We start from the raw sequence: 23595 nt of genomic DNA, 5'->3' as shown, positions 1-23595 counted from the left end.
AGTTGAAATTTGATCTTCAAGCTTCCTATTTTGCCTTCACTTTACAAAAATGTATTCCCTTCTGGCCCCAAAAGTTTAAAATATTTTATGGTGATTTTTAGACAGCCATTAGGAAATGTCCTTCATTAAGATACCGTGAGGAAGTGTAACAGGGTACACTGAGTCAGGAGCTGACTCAGCGCCCTGTCACTGAAATCCTTGTCAGTATAGGTTAATTGGGACCTATCCACAAAATCAATTAACTAAGTAGAGCTATAGGGCTAATTTGAGGGGGAAGCAACTCTAGCTGTGGGGAACATATAAATTGAGAGGAAGGAAGCACAGAGAGGAAAGCTGAGAGCCCAAAGGAAGACAGAGGTGGGCAGGACTGACTGACTGCTGCTAGCTCTGTTTCCTTTCCCAGGAGCAAGTGGGGCAGCTGGCTGGGGGAGTGTAAATATATGTAGAAAGCTCTACAGGTGGTGGCCTGCTGTGGTGTGGTCTGTGGTTAAGGTCTGAAAGGACTCACAAGGGGACCACCCCTTGACAGGAAGACATTAACTATATAATCTTGTAAATTATTCGAACAGCTGTCCCATGTAAAGTTACTATTTTATTAGCTAATTGTTTTAGTTTCTTTCACAGTAGACAGATCATAAATTATAACAATTTAGAATAATTTGGCCAAGCATATAACTGTATTATGACAACTAAAGGCAGACCAACTATAACACTCTGGTGTGAGAAAATGATAGATTTTAGTGCATTTGGAACCAAAACGTCACCACTCATTTTTTCCCCTTAGTATCAGCACCTTTTCTCTCCAAGTTGTAACTTACACATAGACAACGAGATTAAATAAACAAATTACTTTAGTTATTTTGACTGTTATAAGATGATTTAATTAAGAATTTATAGAACAAATGAGAAACTACAGATGGAAATTCCATATTCACTAAGAGAAATGGAGAGGCATGCTGAATTCTCTCTCTCTATAAACTTTAGGACACAATCCTGCAATGTGCAACTCTCTTTGAATTACAAAGCGCTGCATACCCCAATTATCAGTGGAGTCAATGGGAGCTAAAGGCAAGATTGAGTCTTTATGGCTCAGTCCTTTACCCACCGAAGTGAACAGACATTTTGACATTTGTTACAATGAAATAATACCCGGCTATTAAAGTGCTTTTAGTCAAAAAACTTAATAAGGTGTGATCTTGCAAAGTGCTGCCATTCTTCTGGTGTCAGTGGAAGGTGACGGTGCTTAGCATCATTCTGGAGGGCTCTTCGCAGTTTAGTTTAATCCTTAATCCCATGCCCCTCCTCCCCCCCCCCCCCACATTTTGTTCTTTTATAAAGGCAAGTTGTTAATATTATGTCAATGCCAAGTTTCCTGTCTATGCTGCCCGTAACATTATAAACCAGTTATACAACTGAAAAAAAAATTGCCATTACATATGAATATGAAGCAGATTTACCTTGTCGTATGACACAGTATCAAACATTTCCTTGATCTGTGTTGGGTTTTCTGCTTTTGAAGATATGGGGCGAGATGAGTTCATAGAGTCTCTTCCCATTGCTGCAAAGCAGGTACCTAACAAATAATCATTCTGGAAGAGTAAAAAGATAGTAATTGTGTATTCGCTTCAGGAAAACCATATTGAATTATAAATGATACAGGCTACAATTTACCATACATACCACTTGCAACTCTGGGTATGTGGCATCAACAGATATAAATTCCATGTATCGAGCAAACCCTTCATTCAGCCAGATGTCATTCCACCATTCCATGGTAACAAGATTACCGAACCACTAAAAATAGATTAAAATATATTTTCAGAAACAGATAAAGAAGATATAAAGGAATTAAGACAAATGGTTCATAAAGAAATAAAATGTTCATTAATGGGTCCCAGACAGAGAGGAAGAATAAAGAACTTCTTCCAACTAAATCAATAATATTACTTCTGACAATGAGTGTGTTAAAAGATGTACGTATGTCTGATTTCCAATTAATAGTGAAACATCTCTTCTCAGTCACAAAAAATTGGCAAGTACATTAACAAGAAATCTATCAACAAGGCCAAATTCTGGCAAGAGCTGTGCCATGTCCAGTATCCCAACCCTAGTCTTACCCGGGACAGGATCTGGAATTGGGTCATTTCTTATTACATAAAACAATGATCCTACCACTCAGGAAATCACTCTAAGCATTCAGAAAGCTATGCCATCAGTTATCAGCAAAAGTCATTCTCTAACATATGGCAATAAAATGGATGAGTGCAGGGCTCATCATTACTGCGTGTTGTTCATTTATCACACCAAATTCTTAATCACCAATTTCTTTTTATTTAAATAAATAATAAGGGGAGTATGTTAAATATGGTATACTATTAGGAAAGCCATTACAGGACGAGTACTTGAATCTTTTTTTGAACATAAATGAATGTCACAGGCATTCATCTTTAGAATGTTTCACTGGTTTTATAAAAAAGTGTTAGTTAAGGCCAAATCCTGCTTGCCTTACTGACATGAGTAATTTGTTTAAAGTCAATGGGACCACCCTCAGAACTCAGGTGAATAAGATTTGACCCAGAGTTTAGAAATACAGTAAATAAGATATTAGTAAAGTAGCTTATGAGATATATAGATATTTTCAATATGCTAGCTCAAACAAATAGTTAATTTCTGTATCTGCTACAGAAATTAACAATTGGAAATCTACACTAGTCCTTAATAAATCAAAGCCAGACTAATTTATGAATCAATAGAAAATCAGTTTTTAATGTCAATGCTTTACCATACTGTCATCAGTTAATCTGAAGCCTCTTGATGAATCATGGTATTAATTCCTTAAAATGTAGTTCTACTTTGCAAAGTATTCAAAAATGGCAACTTCTTACTCAATATACATGCTCCTTGCGTTCAGAATCATAGTTATTTACTAAAGTGGCAAATATAAGGGTTTACAACTTTTGACACCTATTAGTATTGCAGAGCCAACATAGCAAAGAATTGGATTCTCTTCACTGATGTACATTGTCATTTCAGAGAGGGAAAATGTCTGTGTGGTTATATAACAAACAGATGATTAAAAAGATCTAGCTTAAATTCCCACCTCTGCGACTGATTTTTTATGTGATCTTGGGCAAGCAACTTTAAACACAGAGCATCCAAATTTCACAATAACTTCAAACAGAGCATGGGAGCTGAGTGCTTCTAAAAGTCAGGCACTTAACTTCTGTGTATCCCCGGTTCCCCACTTGTTAAGAGAAAAAAAGAAGCAATAAAACTTCCCCTGTCTTATAAGGGTTCTGTGTGAATAGTTTATTGTTTGTAAAATGCCTAGGTGCTTTAGTGATGGGGGCCATTTTAAGTAGATAGAATTTTTAACTAAGGCCAATCATTTACACTCAGCAAACCTTCTGAAAGCAGCAGAATTTCACTGTTTAATCTGGCATAATCTGGCCAGAAAGAACAGTATTTTCTTTCTTTTTGTTCATCATCACCATTAATAAAGGTATTAATAAACACTCAGATCTTAGGGTGAGTTTGCAGAACTGGTAATTAGAAAAAGACATCTTTTCTCCTCTAAAATGAGCACTTTTATGACTGACACATTAGAGACAATGTACATGGAATCCATACTGCCGTTTTTACAGAGCCAATTTTCAGAGCAGAAATACTTAAAAATAAAAATGCTGTTTTGATTAATATCTATAACATATATTCTTCCATGTCCTGATGGATGTGCACAATAGATTATCCAAACTAGACTACCTGATGAGCAAGTTCATGTCCTATCACCATGGTAACCCAAAGTTTGTCAGAAGCTGAAGAAGTCTCAGGATCATAAAGCAGAGAAGTCTCTCTGTATGTGGTCAGGCCCCAGTTCTCCATGGCTCCTGACTGAAAGTCAGGGACAGCAACAAGATCTGAAAAGCAGTAGAACTTAATATACGTTGATATGTGGGACATTTGAATCATTGCTCAAGTCTAGTAGAGGAAATAGTAAATGAAAATGTCTCCACTATTGGTTTAATTAAGCTTCCGTTGAAACTGGTGGGAATCTTCTATTGACTTCAATGAGAGTTGATCAGGCAGTATGTGAATAGGTAACATGACAACCACATATTTAAATCTCTTCCAGCTACCAGAAATGCTTTGATGGTCTATTGCTTTCAATAGCTATAGGAACTTTCACCATACAGAGGAAGTACCTCTTTACAGTGGTTCCTGCCACCAAAAAATGATCAAAAGTGAAGTATCTTCCTGATATTGTATAATTTCTCTAATGTTATCAAAGAATAAATGCTGCCAAGAGAAGCAAGACTTGCTCAAAGAGACTATTCTGTAATTGTTAATCTTTCCAAGAGCATGAGAAAGAGGATTTGGCCACTGTAAAGTAACTACTTCTGTTTATCACTTTTTTAAAAAATGGATTCCCTAATTTACCAAACCAAATATCTGTATTAATAATTAGGCAAAGCATCCTCAACCGTCTCCCTGAGGATCCTCATAATTGTTTAGCCCTAAGAACACCATTTGCAATCACTTCCCACATTTATAAATCTCTGGTTCAGATATATAAATAAATAAATTAAATATACAAAAGTTAGGGAAATTGTGGAACTAACAGGATGCAGGTTATACGTCACTGCTCGAATATTTTACTTTTGCTGTATGCTTTCCCTCATTTTTCTGTATGTTTATTTCGATTGCAAGATCTTCATGGCAGGGATCTCATTTTCATACTTTTTGAGCAAAGCACTTATAGATGCTATATGTGACATACACACTCCTGTATTCACACCCTACTCACTATTGTATTAATCTTTGTACACATGCCTTGTAAGGTACGATTTGAAAACTCATAATTTGGTGCTCAGTATGGTCCTGATAAAATTTGTGTGGCAACATTGTTTGTGAAGTTATGAGATTCTCCTATATGATGTTATTAACATGTTCCAAACCTGACAGCCCTGCCCAAACATAAGTTGGCAAACAGGTCTGTCCTAAATAAAGGTATGCATGCTCTGCTTGTTCACAACTTAAATTCAAGTTAGAATAATCAAATAGGAAGGGAAGACAAAGTTCAAACAGGTGAAAAAAACAGAAGGGAATATTTTTCCACATATACTCTTTGGCTCCTGGTTCTCAGGTGGAAATGTTTTAAGAGAGGAACGGAAACTATAAAAAGGAGGAACAAATACTTGAAGGCACTTCTCTCTCTCTCTCTTACTGCCTACCACATTCACTGTACTTGAAGAGACAGAGGAAGCAGCTGTTGGACTCTGGGGAAGGGGTCCTGACCTACAGAAGTTGGTCAGCAAGGCTGCTGAAAGTATGTGGTGAGAAAATTTTGCTTTGAATATAATTTGTTAAGTTAGGCATTAATAAGCGTTCTATTTTTATTTTTCTTGTAACCCTGTCTGACTTTTATGCCTCATTACTTGTATACACTTAAAATCTCTCTCTTTGTAGCTAATAAACTTGTTTTATCTGATCCAGTGTGTTCAAGTTGACATGCCTGAGTAACTCCATTTGGGGCAACAAGTTGTGCAAATATTATTTCCTTAAAGGACTAATGGACTCAGTATATTTGCACTGTCCGGGAGAGGGCTGGGAAGTATGGGATATATGTATCTGGGGGGGAAACCGAGAATGGGCATGTACTGGGTTCACCCTGTGGTAAACTAAGGCTGGTAATAGCCAAGGTGTGGTTGGCTGGCTATAGCACACACATAGACATAGCTGGGAGTGACTTACATGCTGGAGTCTGTTTGTGAGCAGCAAGGCATTGTAAAGGGCACCCTAGGTTACAGAGCAGGAGTGACACAGCTACTCATTAGTCTGGATTGTTCCCTGCTATGACACACTATATAAATAAAAAGTAACGATAAATAAATAATAATAGGCTTAAATTTACTTCCCATCTTACAACCTCGTGTGTTATTGAACATTAGGCATAGGTTTCACCAAATTACCTTGTTTTGGGAGAGGGTAATAGATACCAAAATATTGCTCATAGAATTCCAATATCTTTATGGCAGCTTCCAGTGCATAATGAGCTTGATTCAGTTTCTCTGGAGTGACATATACTGACACCTGTTGAATAAATACAATATATACAACTACATGAAATATGGCTTAAATAAAGCAGTTGTTTGGCTGCTTTTCACTTCCTTTGAATTTAATTTAAGAATGCAAAATGCAGAGTAAGAACTATGGCCTGGATCCACAAAAGGACTTAGGCATTGTGACTGTCTACGTTTCAATGCATAACTTTTAGCCGACTAGAAAAATCATTGGAACAGCAATGCAATACACAAAGCCTGAGTTAGGTGCTTAGGTTCCCTGTATAATAAATGGGGAAAACTAGGTGCCAAAGAATAGTATTCACAAAAGCCCGTATCCTAGCCACTGAAACTAGCCAATGGGAGATGCTGAGGAAAGGGGTGTATTCTAAGCCCACCCTTCTCACAGAGCTAGGCACCCAAGTCCAGGCTGCAGGGAGGTACTTAGCTCTGCTAGTGGTCCACAGCCAGAAACCCTCTCCTGGTATCAGGTTCTTAGCCACTTAAGTCATTTCTTGTGAAAATGAGTTAGATATGTGCCTTACTCCACAAAAAACAACCAGATGAGGAGATGGGAGTGCCTACCATATAACATTTAGCCCAGTGGTTAGAGCACTCACCTGGGATGTGGGAGACCCAGACTCAATTCCCCACTCTGCTTGAGGAGAAACGATTTGAACAAAGGTCTCCCACACCAGTCAGATGTGTGCCCTAACCACCTATGGGCTATTCTGATGTGGAGCTCCCCGAATCTCTCCTGTTGAAGCTGATCCACTTTGGATAGATTTTTAAAAAGTCATTAGGTGAGAGAGAGAATGACTCTGTAGCCTGATGGTTAGGGCACCCACCTGGGAGGTGGGAAACCTGAGGTCCAGTCCCCCTGTTTCAGTAATTAAGTATTTATCCAAAGTGGAACCACTTCAAAAGGAGAGATTGAGGGAGCCTGACATCAGAATAGCCCATAACACAGTGGGTGAAGTACTCTCCTGAGAGATGTGGGAGACCCCTGTTCAAATCATCTCTCTCACTCGGGGGGAGGGAGGAAAGGAACCCAGGTCTCCCACATCCCAGGTGAGTGCTCTAACCATTGGATTAAAAGTTATAATGCAGGTGGTGGCAGCACCATCTCCTCCTCAATGCCAGATTTTGAATGGGACCTGATCAGGTAGCATGCCTACCAGATTGGGCCCCACAGATGAGGTTGGTGCTCCTCCATTTATCTTATCTTAACAGTTCATGCATCACACAGAGGCTTAGGCGGGAGATAGACATCCAGATGCTTAGAGCGAGACAGCAGTATGCATGCCCAGAAACAGAAACTTTAGGCATCTAGGGGACTTTTACAGTGAAAATATAGGCAACTGAATAACTTTAGGCACCTACAGCATTAGGAGGCAGTGAGCAGTGGTTTTATGGATTGCAGGTGTGACTAAAACTTGGACTTAGGTGCCTAACTACCTTTGTGGATCTGCACCTATGCCATCTTCCTATGGCAATATGAAGCATGTGTACTTGTCCAGATCCCATGAGCAAAATTTGCTGCACTGAGAACACACCAATAAACAACCAACATTCCATACCTTCTTATCCACTTTCTACACCTTCAGTATAGCTGGCAGGACCTTGATGTGGTCTGTTGGTTATACTGTGGATTTTAGTTGGGTGAACCCTGGATTTGATTCCTAAAAGTTCAACAAAGGCTAGGACCATTGTGTAGGCAGCATCCCCAAACTGCTGGAAGGTAAAAGTTACTTGATTTGCACTGCACATTGCTGATCCTTTTAGCCAAGTAAAGAGTATTGTTGACAGGTTCTGAAAGTAAGTCCAATTGTTAAGTCTGAGTGATCTATGCTGGCCACGGAAGGAAGGGAAATGGATGGTTTCTCAATTGAATATATAATCACATTTAAAACCTACCTTAATTCCAGATGAAGTTGTACCACTGACTGACTGGAAATCACTAACTATAAATGCTACCAAGTAGGTGCTCATTTTTACACTCTCTGCAAAGTGATCTTCAAACAGGTGGTTGTCTAGCTTTAGAGTCTTTACCTAGAAAACATGAATTGGGACAGACCACATATACTCAGTTCTGCTTCTAGTATGTAGATGCATTTTATTTTTCAATAAAACTGCCAGCTGTTCTTTGTAAGACTGTTCAACATATATTATCCAATGTGAAAGTTAAGCAGGAACATAAGCAAGCACTGCGAGATGGGATAAATTACCTGCCTAACCTTCCTGCAGCTGAAGGATAGAATAATCAGGGCTGGTGAGTAAAGGACCAACGATCAGCTCAGAGATTTTTTTTATTTTTAATATAGGACATAATAATAATATAGGATTTGCCATACCAGATGATCAGACTATTGGTTCATCAAGTCAGAATATCCTGCCTGTGACAACAGTCCATACCTGATATTTCAGAGGAAGGCAGATAAATGTTTTTTGCAATGTTCCTTCCTGCTTTGCTAAATTTCTTCCTGTCCCCTGTCAGTAATCAGTTTATGCCCTGAAGCATGACTCATACATTCAGATTTTAAGGCCATCTAGTCTGACCTCTTGAATAACACAGGCCATGAGATTTGATTACTGTTATTTTAGCATATATAATCATAGATGCTGCTAAAGAGGTCACAAAATTACCCTTCCATGGTATCCGCCTCTGACATTCTACAGCAGTGAATTCCTCAGGCTGATGTTGCATGAAGAATTATTTCTTTGAATTAGTTCTATATACCCCCTTATTCTCATATTATTGACAATGTAAAAACAAGGGACAAAACAACTCTTTGCTTGATATAAGGAAATCACAGGCCCACCTTATTTGGTCTCATATAAACACATGAATAGCAACCACCCAATAAAGAAAGGAAGAAAATACATACATGAGTGCAAAGCACTTGAGGATACGACTGAAAAAATTCACCTTTGGCATATTAGATAGTGCACTACGTTGCCCATCCCTCCGAATCTTTATTGTATAATTTGCCTTAAAGGATGGTTCATCAAAACATGGAAATGCCATGCGGGCTGAAGTAGGTTCAAAATGAGTAGAAGCCAACAATCTGAAAGGAGACAGCAAGCAGCAGAATTCGCAAGAAAAGTGTTTTTCTTTACCAAGGTAAATTAATAAATCAAAACTCATTCAACATTTAGTTGATAGCCTATAAGGAAAATTGCTTGCTTAAAGGAAATCTAAACAGTAAGGTAGCTGTAGAGACTTTTCAAAGAACTTAGTGGGTGCTGTCCTTGAGGCACCATAGCTCAGAATCTCAATTGTACTTAGGCACCTAACTCCCATTGATTTCAATGGGAGTTAGGCACCTATATATCTTTGAGAATCCTGTCATTTGTTGTAACTGGGTCAGGAGAAAACTGTATTGTAACTAGGTTCTCTGACCATGACAAAATCCTGATACCAGGTCACAGTACAATTGTCCCCTGTCAAAATTACGAAATGGTTAAGTCATAAGAGAGACAGATCTGAACTATGTATCCATGCTGCCACTGACGCTATTTTTGATTCTTCAGAATAACATGTAATCTGATTAAAGAGACTAGGTGGGTGAGGTAATCTCTTTATCTCACCAACGGAATTTGATTCAATAAGTAGGGCCCTACCAAATTCATGGCCAAGAAAAACCTCATCACACACCATGAAATCTGATCTTCCTCCATGAAATCTGTTTTATTTTTGGTGTGCTTTTACTCTATACTATAAAGATTTAATGGGGGAGACCAGCGTTTCTCAGATTGGGGGTCCTGACCCAAAAGGGAGTTGCAGGGGTGTCGCAAGGTTATTTTAAGGGGAGGGGTCACGGTATTGCCAGCCTTACTTCTGCACTGCCTTCAGAGCTGGGCAGCTGGAGAGCTGTTGGTTGGGCACCCAGCTGTGAAGGCAGTGTCCCACCAGCAGCAGCGCAGAAGTAAGGATGGCAATACTACACCAAGCCACCTTTATTTCTGTGCTGCTGTGGGCGGCGGGCGGCTTTGCCTTCAGAGCTAGGCTCCTGGTCAGCGGCTGCCGCTCCCCAGCTGCCCAGCTCAAGCTCGGCGCAGAAGTAAGGGTAGCAGTACCGCAACCCCCCCTAACCTTGTGACACACCCCCACAACTCCTTTTTTGGTCAGGATTCTGACAATTACAACACCATGAAATTTCAGATTTAAATAGCTGAAATCATGAAATTTATGATTTTTTAAATCCTGTGACCATGAAATTGACCAAAATGGACTCTGAATTTAGTAGGGCCCTACCAATAAGACAAGCTTTCAAGCTTGTCTTCAACAGAAATTGATCCAATAAAAGATATTACCTCACTCACCCACCTAATCTCTCTCATATCCTGGGACCAAAATGGCGACAAGCCACAGCATAAAACATATAATTACAGAAGAAGTATTTGAAAAGTGACATTCTCCTCTCCCTTTTGGAACAATTAATTAGGAATTACTTATAAAGTCCAACAGAAATTGGTAACTCCGAGATGCTTATACAAGCGCATAGTGCAAGATGGTGAAAAGTTTATGAAGATATTTGCACCCTTATCTAGAGAGAGTAACATTTTCAAAAGCACCTAAGTGATTTAAGAGCTTACGCCCAATTTACTTTAATCAATTGCCTCTCAGTGATACTTGACAGCTGACTAAAATTTCCATTGATGTCACTGCAAGTCTCATACTAGAATCAAGATCAGATTATGAAATTGAAATCTATACTTTAGACAACATATTCACTGTTGGAGTAGAATGGAGTAGTATTTTACCCTAAAAGTGTATTAATTGAGGTTGATATAGTAATCAGTTCTTACAGTTTCTATTTAAATAGAGCTTTGGAATAATTGTTGGTTTATATTGTTGCTGTATTTTTTCTTTTCTGACTTTATGAAAAAAATTAATATTAAATAGTTATTTTTTTCATAAAATCAGAAAAGAAAAAATATAGCAACAATATAAACCAACAATTATGGTGTGGGAGACATTATTACATGAAGAGAGTGGAAAACAACAATAGCAGTATTAATGTACAGCAAACAAAATAAAACCCTTAGAGATAAAAAGTCAGCATGTTATTAAACTATTATAGCATTATTTTCTCCAGTTTAAAGTACAAGAACTTTATACTGAGATCAATATAACAATATGGTATGAAGTCTTTTGTAGCCTTTATTTACCTTGTTTGACCATCCTTAGTTTTGTAAGTACTTTTATAAAAGCCATAGAAACCATCTGAAAGATTGGCAATATAGTTTATAGAAAGGAAATACTTCTTATCCACCAGCAATGGCTCAGCATATAGAAAGGCAATTTGCTCATGGGGCGGGTATTCCAAGACTTTTAAATCTGCTTGGGTCTTTCCATTTTCCTCCTCAATAGCTGCACTGGTGATTTCCAGATGTTTGCTATGTAAGACTATGGTGCTAGTTTCATGTACCACAGTGACTTGAATCTTCACAGATCCCATGAATATTAATGAAGTCAGATTCGGGTGAATTAGAAGGTCATAATAGACTGGAAGAATCCAATCAGGGAGCCTTAATTTATTCCACGGAAATGGCTGTCCATTTGTTGCTATAGGAAAAGATGTGTTTTCACTGCTTCTTTCTTCACTGAGGGCATAATTAATTCCAACAAAGTTCAAAATGTGTAATATCAATAGCATTGCCACCAGCCACTGAAATGCTGTCATTGTTCATAGGATTTGGTATGTTAGCTACTTCAACATTTTGTTCTAACACTCAAAAACAAAAACAAAACAAAAACACACATCTTCTGTCTAGCGGAGACTTTCTTGACTGCTTATCCTGAAAGGCAGAAAAGGACCAATATGAACACTCTGTATATGTACAATCAAGTTATTTGGGGCAGAACTTGACTTATTTTAAAAATGTGTTAATGTTGCTCTGACAACTAGTAGGGATTTTACGCATCATGGACCAAATCCTGCAATCCAATCCATGCTGGTGCAGGGGTCTGCCAGCATGGCTCTGATTGCAGGATCCAGACACGTTTTTAAGTATTGTGTTCCATGTTCGGGTGAAGGCATCATTAAGAGTTGATTTTCACAAACTGTGATACTCAGAAGTGTGTGCAACTCTATGTATAGTTATCACAGCTATGGGAGAGTGCAAGATATTTGAATGAATTTTTTGTGCATTGGAGGGGGAAAACCCCGCAATAATTCTTTAAAATTCTGTTTGGCTCTTCCTATTTTGTTTTTGTATTTAGCACTGCCTTACCTATGTTTAAACAATGCAAGATTAAAATAAGAAATGTTGGGTTCCTCCAATTGTGAACTTGGATGATGAAAAGATTTAGCATCCCCTTAGCAGCCATGAAAATGAAGATGCAGCAAGCAGCCCTGAGAAACTAAGTAGGGCCCTTCCAAACAACCCAAATTCAGTACCAGAGTACCCAGTGCCACAGACCAGGCTGTTTTTTCAGCAGCAACAGAGACCCAAATGTCAGAGATCAGGACCCCTGCGAATGATGCTGCTCTAGCTTGGGTGCAGACATTTTTCTGCCTAAATGAATGTCAGTCAACCACCGAAGAAATTTTAAGAGCTGTGCAACTCTGCCACGCGTCTGCTTAACAGCTCTGGTATGGAGCTCAGCTACAGGGAAGAGTCCAAGACACTTGGTCAAAGAAACCTGTGATTTGCTTTAAGACACTTTATAATTAAGGCTATGATTTTTTCCACAGAGGTCGCAGAAGTCATGGAATCTATGACTTCCTGTGACCTCCATGAATTCAGCCCTGTCAGCCAGGAGCTGCAGGGTCTCCCCGTCGCCTGCTCCAGCAGGGGGACCCCACAGTTCCCCGTGGACGTAGGAGCTGGGTGACCCCTGGAGCTGCCAGCCGCTGCGGGCAGCAGGGCCACAGCTCCTGTATGCCGTGGGCAGCAGGGGCCCCCCACAGCTCCTGGCCAATGTGGGCGCTCCCCGGAGCTCCTGGCTGCCACGGAGGGTAGGGTACCCTAGAGCTCTGAGCTGCCACAGGCGCTGTGGGTCCTTCAAAACTCCCAGCCACTGTGGGTGGAGGGGGTACCCTGGACCTCCGAGCTGGGGGACCCTGAAGCTCTGAATCTCTACAGGCAGGAGGGGCCCCCAGCGCTGGGAGCAGCCCTGGTAGCTACCCAACCTCTACAGGTGGTGTAGGGACCCCACAGCTGAGCGTCCCATTTTGTCAGGGATATTTTTAGTAAAAGTCAGGGATAGGCCACAGACTTCCGTGAATTTTTCTTTATTGCCCATGACCTGTCCGTGTCTTATACTAAAAATATCCCTGACAAAATCTTAGCCTTATTTATGTTTATAAATACAAGATAGGTTAGATAAAATTGAAGGCTCAAAACTGCAAAGTCACTCTTAGAAGCACAAATTGTACTTAAAATGCTCAGAGGACAGAATACCAATCAAACTGTGCACCAATGACCCACACTAAAAATCCGCAACCAATTCAGTTAAACATTGTCTGTTTGTTACAAATCATCAGGACCCCACTTTTAAGCCTCAGTACCTGACTGTTTTTAATTTGTTTCCCAGACTAATAGAAGTAAAACTATTGAAATTTTATTTTGTACTTTTGCTTACAAAAGTTATTTTAATGTGAAGCTGAGTGAATAAAGAGATCTCCAGTTTTACATATGTTTTATTATTTTTCACAGTTTCAACTCACATTTTAAATTCATTCATTTATGAAAGACATTTTGCAAATAGTTACAAGTTATCAGGATAAAAAAACAAAGCAACAGTAATTCCCAAAATTTAATGGTGAATGGAAAAATCTCCAAAATTGTCTTTATCAGTGAATAAAGAACTATGATAATTGTGATGGTCTATTGCCTCCCCTTAAGTATTTGCTATATGCGCCAAACGCTGTTTGCTGGCTCTAAGATCTTAGTCTGGCTTTCCTGCCACCCCGTCCCCCGTGCAGAGGGCACAGCAGAAGGCTTACACACCACTAAAATCTCACTTAAGGCTCTAGCTCAGGCTCTCACACATCCTAGGGAATGCTCATGTTTAAAGTAAATCATAAGGTTTTGTGCCTTGCTGATCAGGGCCTACTCTTTGAAATATGATTTAAGTGTTGCACAGGCCTTCTGATGGCCTTCTGCACAGAGTGAATTTCACCCTCAGTGGCTGATTGTTTTAGTCTTTCTTAAACCAGTAAAAGAGGCCTAGGATAACATAAACATTTTAAAATCCTGTAAAAATAAAATACAGAACATAAATAAAACAAGCAAATAGGTGCTACAGTACATTACCGTCTCATCTCTTTCTTTAACCGTACAGAAGGCAGAATTGTCCTTTCATTTTCAGTTTCTTTTCAGTTTGTCGTCACCCACTCTTGTTGAGACAAGAGGAGGAAAATAGCCACCTCTTGTGGCTGCCAATTGAAAGATTTTTAACTTTTCAGAAACAACTTTGCAATATTTTATCAAAATACAATCTGCTGTCCTATACTTAGTTATTTGTGAAACAAATGCATATATATGCTTTTTCTTCACAGCTATCTCTGAAACAGACTGAAACTGTAGTAAAACTACTTTTAAGGCATTAAAAGTAAAGATGTGTACTGAGGGCTTACATTTGAGGAAGCTTTAAAAATAGAAAAGGAATAGGACTTAGGCACTTACCCCCTTCCCAAGCTCATTTGAAAATCCCAGACTAAAAAAAAAAACCAACAACCTTGAAATCTGTACTGTTGATTTTTATTTTAAACTGAAGTCAAAGGTCTGAGGATCTACTCCAATGGAATTTTCCTCCCAAAAGACAGTTATAATCATGGGCTGTCTTCCCTATTTCTGCATAGGATTTTTGTTCTATTGCCAAACAAACAGCAATTTCTGACACCATAACATTTGGTCATTAATTGTGCAGCAGAGAAATACTGATGTTATTGGTCAGTGCAGTATTTTTCATAAAGCTGTTCTGAAAAACAGTGCACTTGTTAGAAAAACAAAATCAGTATGGTATGAAAAACCCTTCTCCGTTTTTTACAAACACCAGAACTACCCACTTTCCTCCCCACCTTTCTCCTCCATGTCACTAATCCACACAATAATTAATGACACTCAGTAGAGCAATTCTACATATGATCCCTATATTTTAGAATTGTGTAACTTCTTTTGTTAACACTAAAGAAAGGAATCCTAGTGAATTTATATCAGCGGGTGACATAGCTAGAGAAAGGCCTCAAGCCAAGGACTGTCATACTAATCATATTGTGTAGGTATCAGAGGAACTATATAAAGTGCTATTATGCCCAATGATCACAGAAAAAACTAGGCTTGGCCACCAAGTTTCAGTCATGAAGTCAAACATATTGCAGCTATTTCTACTTGACAGTATGGCCCACACGACTGTCTCTTGGAGATAAGCAGACATTTTCATAGAAAATTCAATAACGCAAACTATTTCAACTCCTCCTCCCCCCCAATATCAGTACTTCAGGATTAACAAAAAATTGAGGCAGCCGTGATTCCCATATTGGTATGGGCACTGGATAGTATAAATCAATAATATGTTTTCAGTTTTGTAAAATGATGCAGGGACCTGGGGAAAGTTCTGAAAAAGAATGCATCTCAAGGCAGCTAGCTACTGAAGAGAAAGCAAGCTATTGCCAGAAATTTTTTTGGGAAGAGTTTGTCTATCCATAGGTATCTAGATGTTTATAACTGGCTCATCTCCATGTTACTGAGCATCTGTATAAAAATGCTGCATGTAACTTGTAAGCAACTAGTTTTGTTGCCATAGCTGCTCAAAAGTTTTTACGCATCAGCAACTTGGAACCCTGATAAACACCTGTTGCTTCTGATTCTCCATAAAGGCCTCAAAGGCTACAGACACCTGTTAGACAAGACCCAGATTAGAATCATAGAATATCAGGGTTGGAAGGGACCTCAGGAGGTCATCTAGTCCAACCCCCTGCTCAAAAGCAGGACCAATCTCCAATTAAATCATCCCAGCCAGGGCTTTGTCAAGCCTGACCTTAAAAACTTCTAAGGAAGGAGATTCCACCACTTCCCTAGGCAACGCATTCCAGTGTTTCACCACCCTCATAGTGAAAAAGTTTTTCCTAATATCCAACCTAAACCTCCCCCACTGCAACTTGAGACCATTACTCCTTGTCCTGTCCTCTTCCACCACTGAGAATAGTCTAGAACCATCCTCTCTGGAACCACCTCTCAGGTAGTTATCAAATCCCCCCTCATTCTTCTCTTCCGCAGACTAAACAATCCCAGTTCCCTCAGCCTCTCCTCATAAGTCATGTGTTCCAGACCCCTAATCATTTTTGTTGCCCTTCGCTGGACTCTTTCCAATTTATCCACATCCTTCTTGTAGTCTGGGGCCCAAAACTGCACACAGTACTCCAGATGAGGCCTCACTAATGTCGAATAGAGGGGGACGATCACGTCCCTCGATCTGCTCGCTATGCCCCTACTTATACATCCCAAAATGCCATTGGCCTTCTTGGCAACAAGGGCACACTGCTGACTCATATCCAGCTTCTCGTCCACTGTCACCCCAGGTCCTTTTCCGCAGAACTGCTGCCTAGCCATTCGGTCCCTAGTCTGTAGCTGTGCATTGGGTTCTTCCGTCCTAAGTGCAGGACCCTGCACTTATCCTTATTGAACCTCATCAGATTTCTTTTGGCCCAATCCTCCAATTTGTCTAGGTCCCTCTGTATCCTATCCCTGCCCTCCAGCGTATCTACCACTCCTCCCAGTTTAGTATCATCCGCAAATTTGCTGAGAGTGCAATACACACCATCCTCCAGATCATTTATGAAGATATTGAACAAAAATATTGATTAAAGAGAGAGAGAGAGAGAGTTGTGGGGGGCATATGAGATTGTACAGCTGTATATCTTTTAAAGCTACACTGATGACCAGAGTCACTGTTCTCCAAGATTAAAGTGATTTGAGAGCCCTAGTGCCCAGCTACTGCACTGATCAAAGTCTGATGAAATGATAGCACAACTTACTTCCATTTCTAAGAGTTTTGGACCCACGTAAGGGGATGTCTGGTCTGTACCAGACAAAAAAATAAAAATGGATAATATGGCTATTGGCCTACCTGCCTTCTAGCTACTACTTGTAACTTTCACAAGGTGGTTTAGATTAGCATGCTTGAATGCTCCCAGAGAACTTCTAACCCTCTCACTGTACATTTTAAATAGTTACAATACTAATCAAAGTTTTAAGGCTTTAAGCTTCTACAGTTTTTGAACTGATAAAACCTATTTATGTTCCAAATGGTGAATGACACCTGTGGAGCCCTCCACATTCAGAGTTACAGTAGACCATTCATTTATGAACACCAATCATACAAATGATTAGTTATATGAACCATTTTTTTCAACAGATGAAAAGAAGACAACCACAATCACATAAGAGTTATATTGATGAACAAGTCAACACTCCTTCACAGTCTGATGCCTCCATTGCATTGGAAACTCTTTTACAGTAGTTTGTAGAACAAGAAAGCAATGCCCTACACCATACTACAATTCATACACTGTATCTACCGTAATTTTCAGATGTTTCATTTTATGAACTCCCAATCCCCAGCTTGTGTGTATGTATACACACACACACACCCCTACTGTATTCAGATTCTGGGATTGGCATAGAAAGGTTCAATCAGCATTCGCCTAGGTTTTCCCTAGGATGGCACTACATAGTGAGAGAGAAGCTCAGTTATCCAGACAAGTAAATTCATACAATTCCCTGTTAACCTTGTCAAAGAATACTCTCATAACAGGGCCAGCTGCCACCCAACCCCCCCCGTACTCTCCTGTGCCCTTCCTATTCCCCTACCAAAACAAACTCCACACTCCCTCTTTTAGTTACAGACCTTCTGAGAAGCTTCTGCATTTTTATTCAATTAACAAGGTTCTCAGAAACAATCATCCACTCAGGCTCCAGTGAGGCATAGCCCCACCTTCCTGAAGAATTGTTAGGATCACTGCCAAAGACACTCTTTCCACTCAGTTCCTTCACTTCAAGAAACCCACCAGGGACTGTAGCTTCCTGTTGTCTTTTACCCAGGATCATCTGATTCAACCCAGATGTGGCTCATCCTGTAATAGGGCTGGTGTAGGCCCAGGCTCTCCAACCCATAGGCAAGCCACCCTGTTACAATTCTGAACACTCCAGACAAATGAGGGGTTGTTTCTGAGTTATTGCTGTAGTCTTGAGAGCAATCAACAAGATTAATTTCATAACACTACTATAATTTGGGGGTTTACTTGCCACTTACTCCCCTGCTAAGAGATACAATTAGACTGCACAGTTGTAGTTTTAATACATGATATACAAACATTGTTAATAAAAGTTTGGCCAGTTTACCACAGAAACTTTAATCATAAACAATAAAGCCAATTTGGATTTTTCTTAAAGCATCTAAGTGGTAATTAAGTAAGTCAGCATAATACTGTTAGCTGTTTGACTTCATCACAAAGGAAAACAGAAAACTAAGGACTGTCTACCCAAGGAAGTTGTACTGATTTAACTAAATCAGTTTAGAAGCAGATTTAGTTAAATCAGTGCAACTCCCTTGTGTGGATACTTATTTCAGTTTCAGAATGCCCTAGATTTAGCTTAAATTGGTTCCTTACCTTTTTGATACTAATTTGATATAAGGCATTCTAAAGTTAAGACTAAAAACTTAAAGTATCCACACACATGGGTTGCATCTATTTAAATGAACCTGTTTCTAAACTAATCTGGTTACATTGGTTATGACTTTCTCATATAGAGAAGGGTGAAGGCTCCACAAGCTGTAGAGAGAGCAGACTTTGTGGTCTGGCATTGTTAGAATCATTACACTGGTCTGTCTAAGGCAGAGGGTTAGATTGGGCCTTTCTGCTCAGAGCTGTGTAAGAGACACATGCATACTTGCAGTGTCCCAGGAGGAGCACCAGGAAGAAATTTTGAATTGGGATTTATCTACATTACAATGGCTTATCAAGTTTCAACATGCATTAACTACCATGACTGTAAACTATAAAGTAGTCAAAGAACAAATATTTTGTTCCTAGTCATTTTTCAGTTACAATTCCTCACGTGTCCAACTTGCTGAGGTGTGCAGGTAGTGAAAGGAAAGGAAGTAACTTCACTCCCTCATGCTTGGCCAACTCTCCCCACTGCAGCCATTTGCTCATGGAGTGAAGAGGGAGAATTAGGCCCCTATGATCTTGCTTCTACTCCCAGAGATGGAATCTAGGCAGCTGGCGGTAGGGGTGAAGGACAATCTATCCCACAATGAACAGAGTGGCTGCAGAAGACCATATACATATCTCAGCTCTCTATGGGTTGCACTTTTGGAATCCTTAAGCAGCTGAACAAAAAAAGTGGTGGAAATAAGGTGGAACCATAGGTGTAAATGAAGCATGCTATTATAATTATATCTTAGTTGTACAGTCTCTAAACACTCTTTTTTTTTAGTTTTACAAGACCAAAATTATTTCTTAGCGTTACTGAATAGAGTGGCCCTTGCCCCCAAAGAACGCAGGGTCCCTGGCTACTCTAGGAAAATAGGTCATGCATTCAAATATATTGGTGAACATAATTTTAAAGAGAACGTTAACCTAGACAGGGCCAGTCTATTTAGCTGGATGTGGTTAACAACAGGCTCCCACCCTAAGGGTCAATCACAATCAGCTAACGTGTATTGGACCCAGCTCGTACTCCCGGTGTGGCCAATGCCACGGCCACAGCCTGCATGCTCTGTAGTAATGTGCTACTTATGGTGTACTGAGCATGCTCAGTTCATCTGCTGAAGCCACTGCCCTTCACCCTGCCCTTATTAGCTGTAAATATCTGCTGACTGCTATTTACAGGGGTTACAAAGGGGCAAAGGGGGTGAATCGGAGCAGGGGGTGGAAATTGACTGGTCATGGGGGTCAAGCAGCTGGAGGCAGAATTAGGAGAGGGGCTAAAGGGCAAAATCAGGCTGGGGGGGAGGAGCAGAAGTTAAGCTTGGCGTGAGGTGCTGGCAGACGGTGACAGAGGGCAAAACCCGGCACAGGCTGGGGCACAGAGAGTAACAGTTACCCCAGTGGGATTGAGACACCTGTGTTTGCAAAAATGGTGGGGGGCAAAGGGGCTTTTTTAATTTCCCCTCTCACAGAAAGCACCTCTCAGCATTGGCTTCCTAGGGCTGAGTTCTTAAAGGCACAGGCATCCCAATGCCTAGTCAATGCAACTCTTTGTCTGATCTAACCTACTGAGGCTATGTCTACACTACAAAGTTCAAAGCGCTGCCGCGGGTCCCAGTGTTCCTGGTAATCCACCTTGATGAGGGGATTAGCTCTGAGCACTGGGAGCCGAGCCTGTCCACACTAGCACTTTAAAGCGCTCAAACTTGCTGTGCTTGGGGAGGGGGTGATTTTTCACACCCCAAGGCAGCAAGTTAGAGCGCTTTAACTTGCCAATGGTGATAATCCATGAGACTTAATTCAGTGAAACATTTTACATATATCCCCTCAGAAACAAAGAACCCCTCATCACTGTATCTGATTGCATAGAGTCTCCTAGCAGTTTCCCAAGTTGTCTTATCTGCTGCTGGGATTCCCTGAATTTTTAAATTTTATTTTTTCTTCTCATTTTAGAGCTGACTGAATTTCTGGCCTAGTGTCAAAACTTTGTTTTGAGTCAATCCATCAATGGGAATTGCATTTTTGCAACTGTTATTTTGCCTCTCAGTCTAGCCCTTAGTGTTTTTCCGCATGCCATTGTATACAACTTGATTCTCAAATATTCAGTAAAGGCAGTACACTATCTCCTATAATGTCTTTCTCACTGGAAAAAAATCTATTGTAATTTTTGCAGAAAATTAGAACTGCCATCGTGGGTCAGACCAATAGTCCGCCTAATGTAGTATTCTGTCTTGTGACAGTGGCCAATGCCAGGTGCTTTTAAGGGAATGATCAGACCAGGCAATGACTCAGTGAACCGTCCCATTGTCCACTCCCAGCATCTGGCAGTCAAAGGACGGTTTAGGGATATGCAGAGCATTGGCCTGCATCCCTGATTATCTTGGCTAATAGCCAATGTACTTATCCTGAGGGACTGATCTAATTCTTTTTTTAACCCATTCATAGTTTTGCCTTTCAAAATATAATGAACACACATCTACAACGCCAAGGTACCTTTACAACCACAAGAATTCTAAAATCATGAGTTATACACCCTTTAGTCAAGAAATTTTAATAAATAAATGATATCTTTTTTTTAATGTGCCTCTTTGTTCCTGAGCCTGTAGGGTGCAGTAAGGCTAGTTCCAATGCCTTGAGCCTAAAGACCTGAATGAATCTTAGTCTACCCTCATACTGTTCCTGTTAACTCTCCCAAACATTTAATATACCTAAGGCCATATCTACACTTTAAGTGTGTGTTAACTCAAGTTATGTCAGCATAGAGTCACTACGGTTACTATGTCACTTGTGTGCATGCCTCCTGGACTCCTTGTCTCAGCAATCAGTGTACTCACCAGAAGCACTTGTATAGATTCAGAGTGAGGTGCACCATTAATAGATATCCCACTATATTTTGGGAAGCTTTGATTTAGCAGTGTATGCTGGGTACCAAACAGGTCAGACAGGGTTGGTTGTGGCCATGGGATTCAACTTCTTATAATGCATTGTTAGCCATCCACTAATTTTATATGTATCCCATACATAAACGTATACATAATGTTTTTTTCTAAACCCACAAACCTGCCTGGCCCTCCTCACTGTCTGCCATCTCACACAGAATCATGGACCTTGCATGGCTCTGCACTATTGTCATGAGTGTCTGCACCCAAAGGTGCATGATCTTTTACTATTTGCAGATCAGCAAACGTACATGTGGGGTGTGACATTATACTCTACATTCTTTATGAAAATATGCTTATGATATGGATATGACAAAGCTAATATATACTTCATGCAAGATGGCTGATGTGGGGTATCATTGCAAAACTTAAGACCTATTGACTGTGTTTATCCAACCTGTATGCATGTAACATTTGTATCTGAGGCTAGAAATATTGACCATTTCTCTGTATTTCAAATCTGTGTGTGTGTGAAAATGCTATCTGTAGGACTGGGCTACCTGCCAGAGACAGGTCCTACTATGCTAAAGAAAGCCATCTGATGTAGCTAATTGCTACAGATAGCAGTCTCAGTGATGGTGTGAGAAACTGCTATCTGTAGAAATTAGGTTCATCAGATTGCAGTGTTGGTGTAGCACATCCCTACAGATTGCAGTTTTTTACATGTGTGTGTGTGTGTGTGTGTGTACGCTATCTGTAGGACCCGGCTACCTGCAGCAGTGACAGGTCCTACTTTGCTAAAAAAGGCCATCTGATGTAGCTAATTCAAGCAGTCTCACATGTAAAACCAAACTGATAGCTTTCTTTAACAGTGTAACAATCCTTGTGGATGGGGGGAAATAGTTGACATGGTCTATCTTGCCTTTATTGTAAGGCTTTTGATACTGTCTCCCATGACCTTCTCATAAACAAACTATGAAAATGCAACCTAGATGGAGCTAAAATAAGATGGGTGCAATAAAACTAGTTGGAAAACAGTTCCGACAGTCGTTATCAGTAATTCACAGGCTGAAAGGGCTGAGTCAGGCTGAAAGGGCATAACGAGTGGGGGTTCTCTAGGGATCAGTTCTGGATAAGTTTCAATTCAAAATCTTAATCAATGATTGAGATAATGGCATAGAGAGTACAATTATAAAGTTTGTGCACAGATACAAAAGCTGCACACGTACAAATGGAAAATAACTTCCTTGGAAGGAGTACTGAGGAAAGGAATCTGGGGGTCATAGTGGACCACAAGCTGAATACGAGTACTGTGGAAAGGGATCTAGGTGTCCTAAGGGACCACAAGCTGAGTATGCGTGAACAGTGTAACACCGCTGCAAAAAACCAGAACATAACTCTGGGATGTCCGCTCTACGCTGATTAGGCCTCAACTGGAGTTTTGTGTCCAGTTCTGGGTGCCACATTTCAGGAAAGATGTGGACAAACTGGAGAGTCCAGAGAAGAGAAAAAAAAAAAACATTTAAGGTCTAGGAAACATGACCTATGAGGGAAGTAGCATCTTTTTACAAAAGCTGTTTCTTACAGTCTACATGTATAAATAACTGCTACAGATAGTACATTTCTACACGTTGCAATTTCACATACACTACAGTGTAATAAACTACTACCTGTATGCATTTGCTACATCAGGTAGCAGTTTACTACACTAGTCGTTTCTTACCATGCATGAGGTAGTAGCACATTCCTACGCGGAGCATTTAATACACTATACCTGTAAGTGTTCACACGTTCACAGGCGGTGGGAGCCAACATCGGACTGGCTCCTTTGTTCGGGGGGCCTGACCCTGCGCTGCCCTGGGCATCCCCGATCCACAGGGGCTCCTGTGGGTGCTACAGGTACTCAGGGCTCAGCACCCCGCAGGATCGGGCTTCTCCCTGGGGCTGCCTCTCGGTGGCAGGGGCTAGGTTATTGTAGGGTCGCCCGAA

At 40.3% G+C, this 23595-nt stretch overlaps 1 protein-coding gene across 3 annotated transcripts in view; it reads right to left on the bottom strand.

Annotated features, from left to right (window-relative positions):
- LOC125636837 (endoplasmic reticulum aminopeptidase 2) overlaps positions 1 to 23595 on the bottom strand; it is a 44422-nt gene that overhangs the window by 20083 nt on the left and 744 nt on the right. Inside the window, exons 1-8 of one of the 3 annotated variants that reach the window (XM_048850569.2) lie at positions 23381 to 23520; positions 11235 to 11864; positions 8989 to 9127; positions 7977 to 8111; positions 5970 to 6090; positions 3763 to 3917; positions 1681 to 1794; positions 1458 to 1589 (exon numbers count right to left, since the gene is read on the bottom strand). In XM_048850569.2, coding sequence (XP_048706526.2) covers positions 1458 to 1589; positions 1681 to 1794; positions 3763 to 3917; positions 5970 to 6090; positions 7977 to 8111; positions 8989 to 9127; positions 11235 to 11749 — 1311 coding nt within the window. In that variant the 5' untranslated portion in view covers positions 11750 to 11864; positions 23381 to 23520. Of the gene's footprint in view, positions 1 to 1457; positions 1590 to 1680; positions 1795 to 3762; positions 3918 to 5969; positions 6091 to 7976; positions 8112 to 8988; positions 9128 to 11234; positions 11865 to 14327; positions 14401 to 23380; positions 23521 to 23595 lie in introns of those variants that run through there. The other 2 variants (XM_048850570.2, XM_048850571.2) reach the window with 2 other exon arrangements.

This window comes from Caretta caretta, chromosome 5 (genome assembly GCF_965140235.1).
Source record: "Caretta caretta isolate rCarCar2 chromosome 5, rCarCar1.hap1, whole genome shotgun sequence".
NCBI classification, from domain to species: domain Eukaryota; kingdom Metazoa; phylum Chordata; order Testudines; family Cheloniidae; genus Caretta; species Caretta caretta.
This window is presented reverse-complemented; position numbering and strand designations above follow the sequence as displayed.